The 20,085-nt window shown below is 43.0% G+C and overlaps 1 protein-coding gene across 3 annotated transcripts in view; it reads right to left on the reverse strand.

The window, feature by feature from the left end:
• Positions 1-20,085, reverse strand: part of LOC121278966 (nuclear factor NF-kappa-B p105 subunit-like) — a 95,812-nt gene that overhangs the window by 39,237 nt on the left and 36,490 nt on the right. For all 3 annotated transcript variants that reach the window (XM_041189598.1, XM_041189607.1, XM_041189617.1), the window contains exons 5-9: positions 17,744-17,842; positions 6,659-6,810; positions 5,870-6,033; positions 4,919-5,077; positions 1,499-1,603 (exon numbers count right to left, since the gene is read on the reverse strand). In XM_041189598.1, the coding sequence (XP_041045532.1) occupies positions 1,499-1,603; positions 4,919-5,077; positions 5,870-6,033; positions 6,659-6,810; positions 17,744-17,842 (679 nt within the window). The remainder of the gene's footprint in view (positions 1-1,498; positions 1,604-4,918; positions 5,078-5,869; positions 6,034-6,658; positions 6,811-17,743; positions 17,843-20,085) is intronic.

Genomic DNA, 20,085 nt, shown 5'->3' on the forward strand with positions numbered 1-20,085 from the left:
ATATGATGAGTAACTCACCTCCTGACTCCCCAAAGTCTGTGCACCACCTACAAGGCACAAGTCAGGAGTGTGATGAAATACTCTCTACTTGCCTGGGTGAGTGCAGCTCCCACAACACTCAAGAAGCTTGACATAATCCAGGACAAAGCAGCCCATTCGATTGGCACCACACCCAGCTCTTAAAACATTCACTCCCTCCACCACCAACGCACAGTAGCAGCGTGTGTACCATCTACAAGATGCACTGCAGCACCTCACCAAGCCTCCTGAGACAGCACCTTCCAATCCCACGACCACTGCCATATAGAAGGACAAGGGCAGCAGATAGATGGGAACACCGCCACCTGGAAGTTCACCTCCAAGTCACTCACCATCCTGACTTGGAAATATATCGGCTGTTCCTTCACTGTCGCTGGGTCAAAATCCTGGAACTCCCTCCCTAACAGCACTGTGGGTGTACCTACACCACATGGACTGCATCAATTCAAGAAGGCAGCTCACCACCACTTTCTCAAGGGTAATTAGGGATGGACAAGAAATGCTGGTCTAGCCAGTGAAAGAATAAATATTAAAAGAATTGCATTTGTATAGCACCTTCACATGGGTAGTAGATAAAATTTGACACTAAGCCACATAGGGTGTTATTTAAACAGGTAACCCAAACTTGGATAAAGAGGCAGGTTTTAAGGAATACCTGAAAGGAGAAAGGGGTGGAGAGATTTAGGAAGGAATTCCAGGACTTAGGGCCAAGGCAGTTCAAGGCACACTCTCCAATGTTGGAGCGATTAAAGCAGGGATGCTCAAGATACCGGAATTGGAGGAGCGCAGAGATCTCAGACATTTGAGGGGTTACATGAAGATATGAGAGAGAGAGCAGTGAGGCTATGGAGGGATCTGAAAATAAGGATGTGAATTTTAAAACTGAGGCGTTGCTGGACCAGAAGCCAGCGTATGTCAGTGAGCACAAAGGGAATAGGACTTGGTGTGAGTAAGGATATGGGAAGCAGAACTTTGGATGAGCTGAAGTTTACAGAGGGTGGAGGATGGGAGGCTCAGCAGGAGAGAGTTGGAATTGCCCCAAAAAGCCGCTCATTAGAAGTGAAGGTCAGTTTATCCTGGAGTATTAAAATCAGGGTTTAATCATGCATACCTTTATTTTAAACCGATACAAGTCATTTGAACTCTACATTAAGGAAGACAGCTAGACTGTGGAAATACCTATTCATAATGGAGTTATTGAAAGTTTCATAAGGTCATATGGCAGAGAATTGGGGTATATCCACACACACAGACACAGGTGCATACAGGCAGAGACACACGGGCAGAGACACACGGACGGGCAGACACAGGCAGGTGGAGAGAGACGGACACACGCACAGACACAAAGTCAGTAATTATAACAGGATCAAAGCCTGGCTCAATAAGCAGTGAGCATCATGAGCAAACATTGGATATTTTACATTGAGATATAACTGTAGCACTTCCTGAATAATATTACCTTTCTGGACTTTATCACAGAGCAAGTAAACTTCATCTCCTCCAATCACACATCCAGCAGTCTTATCCATTCTGACAATCCTCAAATTTGATGCATTTGGTGCCTCTGTAACATTGAAAATAAAAGTTCAGCGCCCCTTGTGATAACGGAAAGAGAATGCAAAAGACAAAATTCACACTTTTTGTTGCTGTTGTGAAGATGGATCAAATGCTGCTGGCTCTTTAAAATACATCTCTCGTCATCACTGAGTCACTCTGTGCTGTCGACTAATGCAATTTCAAACAGGACAGACTCTAATTTTATAGCACCCGTCACATCCTCAGGACATCACAAGGTACTTTACAGCCAAAGTAGAACTTCTTGAACTGTCGTTGCTGTTGTAATGTAGGAAATGCAGCAGTCAATTTATACACAGCAAGATCCCACAAACAGCAATGTGATAATGACCAGATCATCTGCTTTAGTGACATTTGCTGAGGATTAAATATTGGCCAGGAGAATGAGTTATGTGAGATCTTTTATTCCACTGGAGAAGCAGACAGGGCCTCGGTGTATTGCCTCATCTGAAAGACGATACCTCTGGCAGTGCTATGCTCCCTCACTCCCCCACTGGAGGGACAGCCTAGATTTTGTATTCAAATCTCTGAAATGGAGTTTGAACCAACCACCTCCTGCCTCAAGAGGTGAGCATCCTACCCACTGTGCCATGGCTGATCTCACTGAGGTGACAATTTAAAGGACTGGGAGAGACCCCAATATTGATACTGGAGTGTACAGCATGCCCAGCCTGAGGGTGAGTTTCTGTCCAGCAGTCAGCATGTCATAGAATTGAATTATTGAATGGTTAGAACTCTCTCTCTCTCTCCCTGCAGAAGACAACAGATGGAGCAGTTGCTCAGCGCAACAATATTGTTGACTTGGTTCATTTCACTCATGGATATCGCCGTTGTTAACTGACTTTCCAGAGTTGATTTGGAATTGCCATGCTTTCTCTATTATCCTTCCCTTCCTCATTCACTCATTTCATTCCTTTATTCTCTCAATTTCCCTCTCTTCAGTATCCCTCGGCATTTCCTTTCTCATTCATGTTCCCTTTCACCCCGTCTCTCTCACACTGCTCCTCGCTCTCAAATCGGGTAGATTTACAGATAATTACTCTTCCTCCTAAATGGTCTCTGTAAACTCTCTAACGATAACTTAAGTTGAGGAAGGCTTTGGGAAGGTCAGCAACGTGCAGTAAATTTCCGACCATCATCATCAAAATGTGAGAATTCAACTTGCTGTGGTTTTTGGTTTTGATGAACTCAATGTGAGTTTGAGTTACTGACCCTTCAACTTTGAACAGACATAAATTTGAAATTCTCATTTATCAAAGGCTCTCTCCAATTTTTCGAACAGATGCATTCAATCTGCATTTGCTATTGTTTGGACTTTATTCTGTTCCACTCTCCCCTCCTTCAAAATAGCACATTCAGATCAAGCACATTTAACACACATTCTTCTCCGTTAAAAAGGTGTTTACTTAACATTAACATTTGGGTCTCTGATGGCAAATGGGAAATATAGATGGGAAAAGTTTTAATGAAACTGGCCCATCAGGAAACTGACGAGATCGGGAATGCTATTAGTTTCACATCCCACGCTCCAATGGAAGTCAATGGAGAGAGTCAATAGATCAGGAATAGGCCATTTGGCCCATCGAGCCTGCTCCACCATTCAGATCATGGCTGATCATCTATCTTGATGCCATTTTTTTTCCCCACTATCCCCATATCCCTTTATGCCATTAGTATCCAGAAATCTATCAGTTTCTGTCTTAAACATACTCAGTGACTGAGTTTCCACAACCCTCTGGGGTAGAGAATTCCAAAGATTCACCACGTTCAGTGAAGAAAGTCCTTCTCACCTCAGTCTCAGAATAAGGGGCAGGCCATTTAAGACTGTATCCCCTGGTTCTAGACTCACTAGCCAGGGGAAACATCCTATCCACATCCACCCTGTCTCGCCCTGTAAGAATTATGTAAATTTCAATGAGATCACCTCGAAACTCTAATTATGAAGTGGAATGCATTTCACCCGATTTCGAGACATTCACACTGTATGAGACACGTATAAATTATTCTATAAAGTCTGTTTCATTATAAAACGCATTGTTTTGGGAAAGAACACCATCTTTATTTTTCTGAAATTAATTTATGGTCAGTATTATTGTTTATGCAAGCACTTCCATTCAAAATACGTATAGTGGTTTGGTCAGAATCAAGCAAAGGTTGCCCATTTTCTTGTGGTTGTTCAGGCCCTGTAGTCAGATTTACAGGCTGGACTGCACCAATTTGCCAAGCTTACAGTTCTACAAACATTACCACCATCACTTCCGGTGATGACTTGAATGAAAACCATTGTTCCTTCATCGTCACTGGGTCAAAATCCTGCAATTCCCTCCCTAACAGCACTACGGGAGCACCATCGCTACACAGACTGCAGTGACTTAAGGGCAGGACTCCCCACCACCTTCTCAGGGCAACTGTGAATGCATAATAAATGCTGGCCTTACCACATCATTCACACCCAGAGAGCACTGCAGCAACATGGCTATCAAGTTACAGCATAAAAACATAAGGAACAGGAGCAGGAGGAGGCCATTCAGCCCTTCAAGCTTGTTCTGCCATTCAATAACTTCATGCTTTACCTACATCAACTTTACCTTCACAGGCCATCCCCATACCCTTAATTTCTTTAGCATCCAAAAACCTATAGATTGTTAAAAAGATTTGAGACAACAATGGAACAGGCACACTTCTCCGGGGGAGAGAATTCCAAACATTCCCAATCCTTTGAGTAAAGAAATTTCTCTTCATCTCAGATCAAAATGACCGGGCTCATATTCTACCAAGACTATGGTCCCATATTCTAGATTCCATAGGAAACATCCTCCCAGCATCTACCCTGTCAAGCCTCTTAAGAATTTTTTATATTTCAATTAGATTACTTCTCATTCTTTGAAATTCCACAAACATAGACCTGGTCCCTGAATCTCTCCTCATAGGACAATGTCCTCATCCCAGGAACCAGCCTCATGAACCTTTGTTACAACTCCTCTATGGCACGTATATCCCCTCCATAGGTAAGGGGGCCAAAGCTATACACGGTACTCCAGACGTGGTCTCACCAAGACCCTATGTCACTGTTATATCACTTCTTTGCTCTTATACTCCAACTCCTTCGTAATAAAGGCTAATATATCATTCGCTTCCCTAATTTAGACCCTTGTTAAAATGTCAATTTACCGAACAAAAACCAAATACTCTGTGATATGAAAGACAAAGAAAACAGACTTAAAATAAAAGGATGATCAAACAGGTGAAACTTTTACAACATTCTGGTTTACTGCCAACATGGGGATTTACAAAGTCTGCTTACTGCTGTCGTAGATTGGGTCGGAAATAACAGGTTCCAGTTTCCGTGTAAATTGACAGCTGCTGTCTGGAAGAAGTGCTGTAAACATGAGGCGCACAACACTGAGGTCCATTTCTTTTGCCTGTTGTATTGACGCCTGGTGGATTAAATCCTTTTCGTGCTCTGCAAACAGGTATCACAATCCTGCATCATTACCATTCTCATGTAAGAGACACAAAGCAAATTAACAACAGCAGCAACTGATATTTATATAGCTCCTTTAACTTAGCAAAATGTTTCCAAGGCATCACACATACTTCAATCAAAATCTGACACTGAGCCACATAGGGCAATATCGGGCAGGTGTCCAAATGCTTGGCCCAGGATGTAGGTTTTAAGGACTGTCTTTAAAAGTAGACAGGAGGAGAGGTTTAGGGAGGGAATTCCAGAGCGTAGGGTCCAGAGCAGCTGAAGACATGACCACCAATAAGTGATGCACCAAGGCCAGAACTGGAGGAGCGCAGAAATCTGAGGGTTATGAGATTGGAGGAGATTCCAGAGGTAGGGAGGGGATGAGATATGGAGGTTATTGTGGCCATGCCAGCTCTTTGAAAAATCTTTCCAATTAATTTCACTCCACCTGCTCTTTCCCCAAAGACCTGAAAACTTTCCCTTTTCATGTATTTATCCAATTTTCTTTTGAAAGCTATTATTGAATCGGTTTCCATCTTCCTTTTAAGCAGCATGTCCCAGATCACAACAACTCGCTGTGTGAAGATAATTCTCATCTTATCTCACTGGTTTTTTTTGTCAATTACCTTAAAAATCTTGTACAATATTTTCAATTTTTACATTTATCTTCAAGGACTAACAGTCCTTGTTAGACCATTTTCCTACTGTCTCCAAGAGAATCTTTATCAAAATATTAAAGTAAATGGGAAATTGCACGTTAATTGTAAATAGTATGAAACTGACCTGTGAGTTCCCTTTGACCATAACTCTCACTGTGTCGATGGTTTAATTCTGGGTGAATTACAACCCCATTATTATAACCCATCACATAAGCCTGAGTCATTCTCTGCTCGAGTGTGCTGGCAACATTTTTCTTCGTTACGTGAAGGATACCAAGGTTTGGAAATCTGGAGAAACAACAAACGTCATAATTGACGAGCAATGTATGTCTATGTAACAAGATTGTTTAGTTTACAGATTCCTGGCACATGCCCCAAGCCCAGCATCAATTCTGAGAATCCCAAGTTCAAGTTCCCCAGAGAGTCCATGCCCCTCTGAACAGCCTTTGTTTGTCTTTGTATGGTGCTATAAATTTCAAAGAGTGGCATTTGTGTGTACACACAGGCCTCTAGAATGCATAGGAGGTAAAGTGAGATAGAGTATATGGTCACTGAGAGCAGACCGATGGCCTTTTCCAGTCTTGTACTGCCTTAGTGACATGTGATGGATAAACAAGCTCAATGCTCACTCAATTATCTCAGAGTCGAGCAGGAACTTCTCCCAGTTCCACCTTATGATTAGATGTGGATTTCTTGCCTTACCCTGGGGATTTGGGGAGCTGGTATATGAAGCAGCTGCCTAACACACTCAGCGAGCATTGATGGCCTGATGATAAAAACTTGGCAAGTCAAACTAGTTAATGTAACGAAAAAGCTTTCAAAGTCTAGTAACATGATGACATTCATTGAAAGAGATGGTTCTAAGAGTCAGATTAACTTTAAAAAGCATTCTGAAGGAGAGGCTCTAACTTACGTTGAAACCATTTCCTTTGGCCCCACTTGAACTAAGCATATTCCTTTCTCACACTGTTTACCGACAAGACTGTGGGCATGGAGATGTACAGTATCTCTGCCAAAGGTCACCAGCTGAACAACGATCTTTGCCTGTCCAACGTAGTTGCATATCTAAACAGAATAGACAACAACATTATTGATAAACTAAAACATCTCCGCACAATATGAGGTCCGTCTAATATCATCCCTTCTGGAACATTAACTTAACCCGCTCCCACTTAGTTCATAAATAAATGCCCTTGAAAGCTTTTTAATTGCCTAGGTAGTGTCTCAAACCCGATTGTCCAAAAACCAGAGATGTCCGAAAACTGGACTTTTTCCCAATGTGCCATGCATCAACTTGAGTAAAATTTAAAAAATGACTTACCCGGACAATTCAGCTAGGCGCTGCATTGGCACGATGGTGGCATTGGACTAGTTAACCCCTTCACTGCTTGTGTGCAGATCTATTCCTGTGCTGAGCAACCCTTAACCCCACCCAATCTGGCTTGGCCCAAACCACCCAACCCAAAATTGGGCACAGCCTCCCGGTGGTTGCTGGTTTTGAGACACTGTACCCGTATTCCATTCCAGCAATATTTCCCCAAATTGATTCTTCACAATCCTCAGTCCATGCTCTCTTGGCCTGATAGCAAAATCTCTCAGGAATCCATTAAATCAAGAAGGAGATCTCCCTCTCTCAAGCCATGAGATGAAGAATGTATGCGGGGATGATGGTGAACACTTGCTCCTGACTTGCATCAGACATATCTCCAAGATCGAGTATTAATTTTGTTTCGTATATCATTGGATTTTTTTTTTAATGAAAAACTATAGCTAAATTTTATGTCATGATAAACATCTTATCTGATCACCATTACCACTGAGCTCCCCAAGAATGCTTTGGGGGAATGAAATACTTTAATTATTCTTCAACAATAAACTTTACAACTTGGCCCTCTTGCTGTAGAGCGTCACATATGGCATTGTGGGTGTCTGATGAGAATTCTGTGCTAATTTTTTGGTCATTATGGATTTTGAGCAGTTTTGTTTTCAAATCGGAGATCTGGTTTCAAATCTAGGCCACAGTTCAGTGCAATGAAAATTTTCACTCTAGAGACTTGAACACATAATCTAGGTTGACACCACCAGTGTGCTACTGAGGGAGCGCCGCACTGTCAGAGGGTCAGCACTGAGGAAGCGCCGCACTGTCAGAGGGTCAGCACTGAGGGAGCGCCGCACTGTCAGAGGATCAGCACTGAGGGAGCGCCGCACTGTCAGAGGGTCAGCACTGAGGGAGCGCCGCACTGTCAGAGGGTCAGCACTGAGGGAGCGCCGCACTGTCAGAGGGTCAGCACTGAGGGAGCGCCGCACTGTCAGAGGGTCAGCACTGAGGGAGCGCCGCACTGTCAGAGGGTCAGTAGCGATGGAGTCATGCACTGTTGGAGGGGCAACCCTTCAGATAAGACAATAAACAAAGGTCATATCTGTTCTCTCAAGTGTATGTAAAAGATCCCATGGCACTATTCCAAAGTGCAGGGAAATTATTCCTGGTGTCCTGGGCAAATACTTATCACATGTCATTAAAGAAACATTATCTTATTATCACATTGCTGCTTATGGGAGCTTGCTGTGCAGATATTGGCTGCTGCGTTTCCTACATTTCAACAGTAACTACACTTGAAGCAGTCCTTCATTGGTTGTAAAGCACTTTGGGACGTCACGCAGTCATGAAAGGGGCTATGGAAATGCAAGACTTCCATTTTTTTGGGCAGTGTTTATGTGGGAAATTTGGCTGTTCTCATCCAAATTCCTAATGCACTTGGAAATTAGCTGCAACTCCACAAGTCTCACTAAATTAACAGTCTAACTTCCCAAGGGCAGGATTCCTGCAGGGATGGGAACAGCAGCCCTGGTGCAGTGAGATCAGAGTGTAAGGTTGCTGTTCAAAACTCTGACACTCAAAGTGCAGAAATCGTTGCCCATTTTCTACTTCCATTATCTTAATGGACACGAAAAGCAGTTACAAAATAGTGGACCATCTTTTCTAGGTTACGAAAGGGCGCCCAATGACTCAGCAGCTTGTCTGATGATGCGTGAATTGAATGGTGGTCAATTTCACAACCAGTTAACAAGTTGGTTAATTTTGTTCTGATCAATGTTCAGTGAAAACTCAACCAAGGCAACTCACACCGTTTGCAAACCCTGGTTTCTGACCATCATTCGCTAACCTTCAAGATAACCAGGATGACCTTACAAGGGTCACTAAAGGAAACCTGCATTTATATAGCACCTCTAACAATGACCCCCCAACTGGCAGGGGGGCATGGAAGTTAAACGTGAAACTGCTGACCCCAGAGAACATTGAGGAGCTCAAGAGGGATTACAAAGGTTGGAGAACCATGAAACCCCACTTTGAGTCACTGACACACTGGTGGGAAGTGAACAAGGGAAACATCAAGAAGTTTTTCATCCTCAAAGGCACCCAGAAAGCTAGAAAGGAACAGAGGGAAATGTCCCGACTCCAGAAAAACATGCAGAATCTGCTCTGGCTGCAGTCGATGGGGGTCGATGTCAAGGAGGAACTCCAAGAGGTGAAGAGCCAGCAAGCCTCACTCTTTGCCTCGGAGGCCGCCAAGATCATCTTCCGTTCCAGAGTCCGCTCCGTGGAGCAGGACGAGATGTGCTCACGTTTCTTCTTCCAAAAGGTACACAGAGAGGGCTCTGTGATCAGCAGCCTGAAGGAAGAAGACGGCTCAGTTAAGTCATTGCAATCTGACATTTTGAGGATTAGCAAATCCTTCTATGCCGGATTATATGACGTGAAGCCCACAGGCACGGCCTCCCAGTCCTTCCTGTCCTCTATCACGGAGGTCTTAGACGACAGTACACAGGAGAGCCTGGACAAAGCGCTAACTCCTGACGAACTGACTGAGGCCCTTGAGTCCTTCGAGAAGAGTAAAACTCCCAGAAGCGACGGCTTGCTGGCGGAGTTCTATTCGGCTCTGTGGGACTGGATCGGCCCAGACCTGCTAGAAGTGTACGAGAGTATGCTCCTGGCCGGCAGTATGTCAGAATCCATGAGGAAAGGCATCATCACCCTCACCTACAAGCACAAGGGGGAAAGGGAGGAAATTAGAAATTGGCGACCCATTTCACTGTTGAATGTGGACTATAAGATTCTGTCCAAGGTCATCGCCAATCGGGTCAAATCCGCTCTGGAATTGGTGATCCACCCTGACCAGACCTGCACTGTGCCGGGCAGGAAGATCTCTGACAGCCTCGTGCTGCTCAGGGATACGATTGCCTATGTACAGGACAGGGGTGTGGATACCTGCCTCATCAGCCTGGATCAGGAGAAGGCTTTTGACAGAATATCACACACCTACATGGTGGATGTGCTCTCCAAAATGGGGTTTGGGGAGGGAATTCACAATTGGATCCAACTGCTCTACACTAACATCAGTAGTACAGTCTCTATCAATGGGTGGGAATCAGATAGCTTTCCCATTAAATCTGGAGTCAGGCAGGGCTGCCCTCTCTCGCCTGTTCTTTTCGTGTGTTGCATAGAACCCTTTGCTGAGTCCATCAGGAAGGATCTGGGCATAAGAGGAGTGACGATCCCAGGTAGTGGAGGCACTCAGGTCAAAGTCTCCCTGTACATGGACGATGTCGCCGTCTTCTGCTCGGATCGGCTGTTGGTGCGCAGACTTATCCACATCTGCGACCCGTTCGAACTGGCCTCGGGAGCCAAGGTAAATCGTGGGAAGAGCGAGGCCATGTTCTTTGGGAACTGGGCTGATCGATCCTTTGACCCCTTCACTGTCAGGGCTGACGGCCTGAAGGTGCTGGGGATATGGTTCGGAGGGACCAGGGCACGCGTTAGAAACTGGAAGGAGCGAGTGTCTATGGTGAAAACGAAACTGGGCTGTGGGAGCAACGCTCCCTCTCCATTGCGGGTAAGAACCTGGTCATCAGGTGTGAGGCACTCTCGCTGTTGCTGTACGTGGCGCAGGTCTAGCCCATTCCACACTCCTGTGTGGTGGCGATCACCCAAGCCATCTTCCGCTTTATCTGGAGGTCGAAAATGGATCGTGTCTGCAGGGACATGATGTACAAGCCTCTAGATAAAGGGGGAAGAAACGTGCCCAACGTCGCCCTCATACTGATGGCCACTTCTGTGTGCGGCTGCATCAAGCTGTGCGTAGACCCTCAGTAAGCAAACACCAAGTGTCACTACATGCTGAGGTTCTACCTGTCCCCAGTGTTACGAAGGATGGGTCTGGCCACGATGCCGCGGAACGCTCCAAGTAGTTGGACCGTGCCGTACCACCTGTCCCTCGTGGGAAAATTTATGCAGAGAAACACCTTTGACCACAAGTCCGTCAGGCAGTGGTTGGCACGTAACGTCTTAAAGGCCCTGAGGGAAAAGGAGAGGGTGGATCCTGTGGGATGGTTCCCTGAGCAGACTGTCAGTCATTTGGCAGAATGCCTCATCGCCAGAACTTTCCAACAAGCACCAAGATGTAGCTTGGCTGGTGGTGAGAAAGGCCCTCCCTGTAAGATCCTTCCTACATGCCAGGAGTCTCACCCCCTCTGCACGTTGCCCTCGAGGTGGCTGTGGTGGGGAAGAGACTGTTGTTCACCTCCTTGTAGATTGTATCTTTGCGAAGAAGGTCTGGAGAGAGATGCAGTGGTTTCTGTCGAGGTTCATCCCGAGCAGTTCTGTGACACAGGACTCTGTGCTCTACGGGCTGTTCCCAGGGACACACACCGAGACAAACATCAACTGCAGCTGGAGGATCATCAACTCGGTGAAAGACGCTCTTTGGTCTGCCCGAAACTTGTTGGTTTTCCAGCGCAAAGAGTTGTCCCCGACCGAGTGTTGCAGACTGGCACATTCCAAGGTCCAGGACTACGTGCTGAGGGACACAGTTAAGCTTGGGGCAGCCGCCGCAAAGGCGCAATGGGGAAGGGTCGCTGTCTAAGACCTTTCTGCCACAGTGCACTGGGGGGGTTGGGAACTGTAAAGAGCCCCTCAGGCTGTACAGATTAAAATGAATGTCTGCCAATGATTGTAATATTCATTGTTTGTACTGATACACCTTGTGATTCATGTTGTAAAAGTTGAACCTGATTGTATTTTTGTAATGGCGATATTGAAATGGTTCGAAATGTTTTTGAAGATTTATGAATAAAGTATATTTTTGCAAAAAAAAAGCATAGAGGGGCAAATAATGTGCAAGTGTCCCACTAGACTGAAGGAACGAAATTACTATTTGATTAATCAATCTCAGTTCTGATATTTTAGCTTATTTGCATAGTTAGATTCGGGAACATCACTGACTGCATGAAAACCTTAAATGCTTTTCCCTTTTGAAAAAACTGTAATATTCAGTAGGTGAAGGTTTTAGGAACTATTTGGCAGGAAGATGTGATAGTCTCGTATTGATGGGTGCAACTTGCTATTGCACAATCTGTCATGAGCTGGAGTGTTAGAACCAGACAATGGATGTTCTGCTGGTTTTCTGTGGCTGTATCCTGTCCACGCTTGGGGAAAAGCCTAATGAAATTACATCCATCAGTGACTATTTCTACAGTCACCTCCAGGGGATACTTTGCTCAATGCACTGGAAATGTTCAAACAGTGATCTCCATGAGTGGAATTTTTACCTTCAGGAAACCTAGGGATGGAATTGCAGCTCTAATAAACATCTTAGCACATCTTCAAAATATCTCAAATCACTTCAGAAATGAATTACCATTTGAAGTGTAGCCACCTAGGGAGGCTGGTGGATATTGACCAGGACACCAGGGGTACTCTGAGCCTCAAATTCTGCAATTGGGTTTTTTACCTTCATCTGATGAGGTGAGCTGGGGACTTGGTTTAATGTCCCATCCAAAAAGGAGGAAGAAAGGTCTTACGAACATACGAACGAGGAGCAGGAGGAGGCCATTCAGCCCCTCGAGCCTGCTCTGCCATTTAATTGGGTCATGCCTGATCTGATAGTAACCTCAAATCTGCACCCGCCTACCCCAATAACCTATCACCCTCTTGCTTATCAAGAATCTATCCACCTCTGCCTTAAAAATATTCAAAGACTGTGCTTCCACTGCCTTGTGAGGAAGAGAGTTCCAAAGTCTTTAAATTTGTATGGCCCAGTACTGCTCATGAAATGCTGAATAATTGTCTTTTTTGTCCCAATTCAAGTTCATGGTAGGGTAATTTAAAACTGTTTACGATACCAAAAACAGAATCAATATCACCCATTCAGATATATTTAATCAATTATTGCAATTTCAAAACATGTTGAGTGGGGCTCCACTTATGACACAAGGGGAACTTCCCAATTTTCAACACCAAGAACCACATGGCTTTGGCAGAATATTCCTGACTGTGAATGAGTTACAGCTACTGAGTCACATGTAGTTCCCTGAAGAGGAACCAAATATACACTGGCTGCCTTCAGCCACATGGCTGTATTATGAATCTCGGAAATACCAGGGATTTCCCCCACATTAACAGCAGCACATGCTCTTAGAATAGCTCAGAAATCAACTCTACCTTTGTGTATTTCTTTTCTGCTACCTTAAACCAGACAAAAACATGGAAATAGTTGCTGAAGCGGTTGTGAGAATATGACAGAAATTGAAAAGCCCCACAGCACGTTTACTGGAATTCTGTCATATCAGAGAAATTACAGCACAAAAGGCCATTCAACCCTCTATACCTGTGCCAATGTTAGCTCTTCAATTTAAGTCATTTACATGAAATCCATTTCCCTGCATCCTTTAACAATAAGAACCCAATTCACTTGCAAATCCTGTTATAGTCTCTAATTCAACAGCCACTTGAAGCAACGCATTCCACTTACCATGATGCTCCACATTAAATAGGTTCTTCAAAATTCCCCATTTCTCTTCTAGGGCTAATACTAAGTTATTGCCCCTTTATTACCAATTTTCCAACCATTCAAACAAAACAAACACCTTTGCGTTGAAGGGTTCAGGGTTTGACTTTGTTCCTGCAGTATCGCCCTAAAGATCAGCCCGCTTCATCTTTTTCACTCCCTTCCATACTTTACCAAAGAAGATATCTATTTTTTGTTATTAATTTTCTCGATGACAATATTATCAAATCAATGGTACTTCTTGAAAATAAAAGTACTTTTTAAAATTTATATCTGGATAATGGGTGATTTTAACCCTAAATGAATGGGTTTTGAGCAAGTTAAAATCTTGCCCAATATATATTCACACACACATTACTTATATAATGAGAACAAAACAACAGACATTTTGGACACTAAGACATTTAAAATCTTTTTCTTTCAATTAATTTTTAAAATAGCATCAAAATCAAAGTACGATTGATTTGACAATATTGTCATTGAGAAAATTAATAGAGAAAAATAATTATTTTTTCTGGTGAAGTACAGAAGGGAGTGAAAAAGATGAAGGCTGGTTAGCACAGGTTCCATATTAATATAACTTGGCAGCATTGCCACTAAAAATGATTTACTGCTCACAATTTATACTTGATTATCCCATCATCTTACTTGGCAAAACACAGCAACACTCTGGATTACTGTACAGGTCTATTTAAACATGGAAGATATTCCATTTTTTAAGATATCCCCTTCACAATCAATCTTCAGTGTAAAAGTTCATACAGAAGCCAGTAAACCACAGATTATCAAATTAAATATTCAGAGCACAATACCAAGACTAGCATTTATCAAAAACAAAAACAGAATTACCTGGAAAAACTCAGCAGGTCTGGCATTTATCAAGATGTTTTAAAAATAGAGACCACTTACAATTTTACATTTATTACAATTTCCTTCCAATTATTACAAAAGATGGAAATATCAATGGATTGTTGGCAAAATTAATCTAAACGTCCAATTATTCCTCCTTGTATATCCGATTCAATTCGGACAATGCTTTCAAATACAGCAACAACACCAACTAAAGTCAGTCTCTTATAATTATAGAAGCTTACGGTACAAGAGGCCATTCAACCCACTATGCCTTTGTCAGCTCTTTGAATGACCTGTCTAATTTAATTCCACACACTAGCTTCTTCCCCATAGCCTTGTTTTAGTTAGTCCCCTTACCAAGATGTTTTAATTAAAGTTTGGGAGGAGGAAGCATTCAAGAAGCGAATGATTCCTCTATCTTATTGAGAAGCAGCACTGGTGGGAAGCACATCCTGTGAAATAGCAAGCACGCGGACAGACATTTCTCTCTGCAGCCCTAAAGACACTCCACGTGAGTGTCATTTCCTTCTGGGATGTCATATCGCTTATTCACCCATATAAATATTGGCATGATTAGAAAGTTATATAACCATCAGCATAGCATGCAGGCTCAAGATGAGATCACAGCATTTTTGGAACACAGAGCTGCACTTTTTAAACATACAAACCCTCTCTTTCATGTTTCAACAACAGAGATGTTCAAAATGACAAAAGACTTTGTGGTCCGTGAGTAAAAAGAACAATGGGAGAAATGGGAAATGATTCTGTAGGAACATAGAACAAGGCCAGTCAGCCCCTTGAGCCTGCTCCACCATTTAATCATACACCTGATCTGTACTTTAATCCATCTGTACACCTTAATACCCTAACCAAACAAAAAATCATCTCAGTCTTGACATTTTCAATTGACCCTCAGCTTCAACAGATTTTTGGGGGAGAGAGCTCCAGATTTCCACTCCCCTTTGTGTGAAGAAGTGCTTCCTGACATCATCCCTGAATGGTCTGGCTCGAATTTTAAGATTTTCACCCCCTTGTTCTGCACTCCCACTCTGACCAGTGGAAATAGTTTCTTTCTTTTGACCCTATCGAATCCTCTAATTATTTTAAAACGCCTCAATTCGATCACCTCTTAATCTTTGGTAACTGAGGTAATACAAAGCCTAATGTATGAAACCTGCCCTCATAGTTGAACCCTCTTTGACTGGGTCTCATTGGAGGTTTGAGAAAATGCAGCCATGGGATCTTGGTGACTGTTGGGGGCTGTGGTCAGCAGCAGATCATAAATAGGTGAGGCACAAATCTTAGAAATCAAATGGGTAGAATCACACTACCCCATTCTCCATCTCCAACTCACTCAGAAAAACAAAGTTCAAACAAACAAAGACCAATACAATCCGTTAAGGGAGAGATTTATATCTTCAACCACAATGGAAATTCAATCCCTCTGAGTCACAGGAATGAAGTCACAAAATGTGATACATACAACTAGTTTCAAGGAAATCAATATTTTGAACTCACTTGATACAAACTGCAGACTTCATAGAATTTTACATCACAAACAAGTCATGGACCCCAGCGGGTCTATCTCCCCATAGCCGCCTGTTATATTCCAGACAGGAATACCCTGTTGAAGGGTAGACCCTTTACACACTGTTACAAGATTTTACTAACAAACATACTCCTCCTAAGCCAACAACCAGTTTCAGTCTGTTCCTATTTATAGGCAGAAGGGAATTCCTGTTAACGCCCATCACCTGTACAGAATTAACATCTCACCCACCTTATTTCATCCAATCACCTATCAGCAGATCCTTCTTTTCTCCCTGTGTTTAGCTTTCCCTTAAATGCATCTAAACTATTCATCTCAAACACTATGGTAGCGAATTCCACAATCTCACCATTCTTTGGATAAAGGAGCTTCTCCTGAATTCCCTGTTGGATTTATTTGTGACTATTTTGTATTCATAACTTCTATTTCTGGCACCCCCCTGCCCCCACCCATCCACCCCCACCCCCGCCCTCCTGCAAGTGGAAATTTCTTCTCTATGTTTATCCCACTAGACCCCTTCATAATTCTAAAGACTTCGATCAGGTCACCCATCAGTCTTCTCTGTTCTCGATGAAGTGCATTTTTGGGTGTCAGAGGTCAATGATTGGAATTAGGTAATTGCCTTGTATTGAGCACAATGGCTTCTGAGCTCCATTGTAGGAGTGACTCATAGTGACCGAGACTCCCAAAAGCAGAGCCTCGAAAAGTACCAGGAAATATTCAGAGGTGAGACAAGAGATCTGGAACAGCTGAGAACCTTCAGGCATATAAAATGATTTGACTTCAGGCACGGTATTACTACACTGAAGATGTAAATGCAAACTGCTTGTCGCTATAAATCACTGACAGCTGATTCAGCCTTTGAGATGAGGCACAGAACAGAACAGGTTAGAGGAACCGTACAAAGACTACAGTTCCCTCTTGGGATTTCTGTTTCCTCTGACATTGATATTTTAGCATTTAAATTTCAGCACTAGTTTTGTTCCCATTTTAGCTTCCCATTTTCAGCTCTACATTTGATTAAACAACAGATGCCAGGGGCTGAACTGACTTGAGCTACACACTTTAAACTGAAGAAACACTCATTTTGTTCAGTGATTTAAGGTGGACTAAGTGATCTCGACATCCTTTTCAGCAAGGGTTTGATCGCCTCAGTACAAACTGTGGAAGGGAGGGGTACAGAATGCTTACCCCTCGATAACAAATAAAGTTCAAGGAAGTTCCTTGCAGACAAAATTCTACAGCAAATAAAAATCTGTATATTTTTAACATCATCTTCCACCACAGGTCTCAAAGCTAAAATATTAGCATTATGACTGATGTAAAAGTTGTGATTACAGTATTAAGCACCAAGTTATTTCCTGCTTAGAGTTTATACGCCAATGCCCTAAGCCCACACAAATATCTAATCAAGTACATATTTGAATATGTTGTAAATATAAATTCTACAGTCAGAATTCCACCCACCATCTGCCAACTCATTTGCTGACCTAACAAATATCCACAGAAATACCCTGAAAATTTCTTTGAATGCCGAGACACATTTGAAAATATTAACTGGTGATGCTTTGTTTTAGTTCTTTATCTCTGCAAATTCCGAAAATGTGAAAGTCCTGTTTTTTTTTTTAAAACACTTTACACTGAGGCTCCAGTGCAAGTGGAACTGATCTGGCTCGTTTAACAAGATACTTAAGAGTCATGTGCACACTCATTTAGTGGAGAAATAAAGCAGTTTTAATATTGAAATAATGACCTTAACAGTTGGGTAGCTTTTCTTGTTTTTCTCACTCGAAGCACCGGGTAACCCTCCATGTGATGGACCCTCGCATCCATATCGGAAACGGAAACCCCTCTGCAAAGAAAAATCAGATTGGATTGGGAGCACAGGTGTGTACAAGAACAGTTCAATTCAAACAGAAACATTCAGAATTTAGAAAAAGGTTGCAGAAAAGATTTACAAAATGGGTCCGGGGGTGAGGGGCTTCAGTTATGTGGATAGATTAGAGAAGGTGGCACTGTTCTCCCTCGAAGGAGAGAAGATTGAGAGGCGGTTTGATAGAAGTGCTCACAATCATGAGGAGCCTAGGCAGAATAGATAGGGAGAAATTGTTCCCGATGGTGGAAGAAGCAAGAACCAGAGGAGACCATTTTAAGGTGATTGGCAAAAGAACCAACATGAGGAAAAATATTCTTATATGCAGCAAGTGGTCAGAGTCTGGAACACTCCACCTGAGGGAACGTTGGAGGCAGATCCAAGTGAGGCCTTTGAAAGCGAATTCGATAAACACCTGAAGGAAAAAAATTGCCGGCCTTTTGGGGAAAGGGTAGGGAGGTGGGAATAGGTGGGTTGCTCCTGCAGAGGGCCAGCATGAACAGGATGGGCCAAATGGCCTCTTTCTGTGCTGTAACCATTCTATGATTCTACAAAGTACATGCTGGCTCTTTAGAGGAGCTTGTAATTAGCCCCACACCCTCCTCCTGCTCTTTCTCCACAGCCCTCCAAATTTCCTCTTTTCAAGTATTTATCCAATTCGCTTTTAAAAATTACTATTGAATCTGCTTCCAGGTTTCAGGCAGTGCATTCTGGATCAGAACTCGCCACATTAAAAGAAACTAAATTTCCCCCTGGAACTTTGCCAATTACCTTAAACTTGAGCCCCCTGGTTACTGAACCTCCTGCCGCTGGAAACAGTTTCTCCTTACTTTATCAAAACCCTTCACGATTCTGAATATCCTTTAACCTTCTCTGCTCCTAGGAGTACAATCCAGCTTCTCCAGTTTCTTACATAGCCGAAGTCTCTCGTCCCTGGTACCATTCTGACAAATCTCCTCTACACCCTCTCCAAGGACCTAACACCTTCCTAAAGTGGACACACAACTCCAGCTGAGGCCTAACCAATGTTGAAGAAAGGTTTAGAATAATTTCCTTGCTTTTGTACTCAAATGCTGCATTTATAAAGCTCAGAAGCCCATTTTTATTTTAAAGAGCCTCATCACCTTGTCCCACCACCCTCCCTGTTACCACGAGAACGGTGCTCTGTACTGGCAGGGAGTTTATTGAAAATACCAGGCTGCAGCAGCTGCTGGTTTCCCAGTCAGTCCCTGGCGCATTTAGAGTCAGTTTAAATCCAAAGGCAGGGAGAAAATTCCCAATAAGTGAGTTGACTCAACATTACAAAATAAAAATTAACTCTCAAAGGTGAACAAGCTTTGGCACACTGTAAAGTACATTTGATCTTATAAAGCAACACATTGACCAATTCACATTTACCCTCAATTTACCCTCAACAAACATTACTTTCCCGCAGTAACATTTGTCTCACTCGAGCTGGGAAAGAGCTGTGTTAGCTGGGTATTTCTTGCTGCAAACATTAGGTTTATGATTTAATCATAATTACAAATTCAATTTGTTATTTAACAATGGGGAACCCCACTTACTCAGCATATTTGCAAGAAATAAGAAATATATAAGAAATAAGGAGGGAGAAGATTAAATATGAGGGTAAACTAGCCAGTAATATAAAAGAAGATTGCAAGAGTTTTTTTTAGATATATAAAAGGTAAAAGTGGACATTGGGCCGCTGGAAAATGGCGCTGGAGAAGTAGTAGTGGGGAACAAAGAAATGGCGGAGGAACTGAATAGGTCTTCACAGTGGAAGACACGAGTGACATCCCCAAAGTTCAAGAGAGTTGGGGGGGCAGAGGTGAGTATGGTGGCCATTACCAAGGAGAAGGTGCTAGAAAAACTGAAAGGTCTGAAGGTGGATACCTCACCTGGACCAGATGGATTACACCCCAGAGTTCTGAAGGAGATAGCTGAAGAGATACTGGAGGTGTTAGTGGTGATCTTTCAGGAATCACTTGAGTCAGTGAGGGTCCCAGAGGACTGGAAAATCGCTAATGTAACCCCCCCTGTTTAAGAAGGGAGTGAGGCAAAAGATGGGGAATCACATACCAATTAGCCTGACCTCGGTCGTTGGTAAGATTTTAGAGTCCATTATTAAGGATGAAATTTAGAATACTGGGAAGTGCATGGTAAAATAGGGCAAAGTCAGCATGGTTTCATCAAGAGGAGGTCATGCCTGACAAATCTGT

Source organism: Carcharodon carcharias, chromosome 1 (assembly GCF_017639515.1).
Source record: "Carcharodon carcharias isolate sCarCar2 chromosome 1, sCarCar2.pri, whole genome shotgun sequence".
Classification (NCBI taxonomy): Eukaryota; Metazoa; Chordata; class Chondrichthyes; order Lamniformes; family Lamnidae; genus Carcharodon; species Carcharodon carcharias.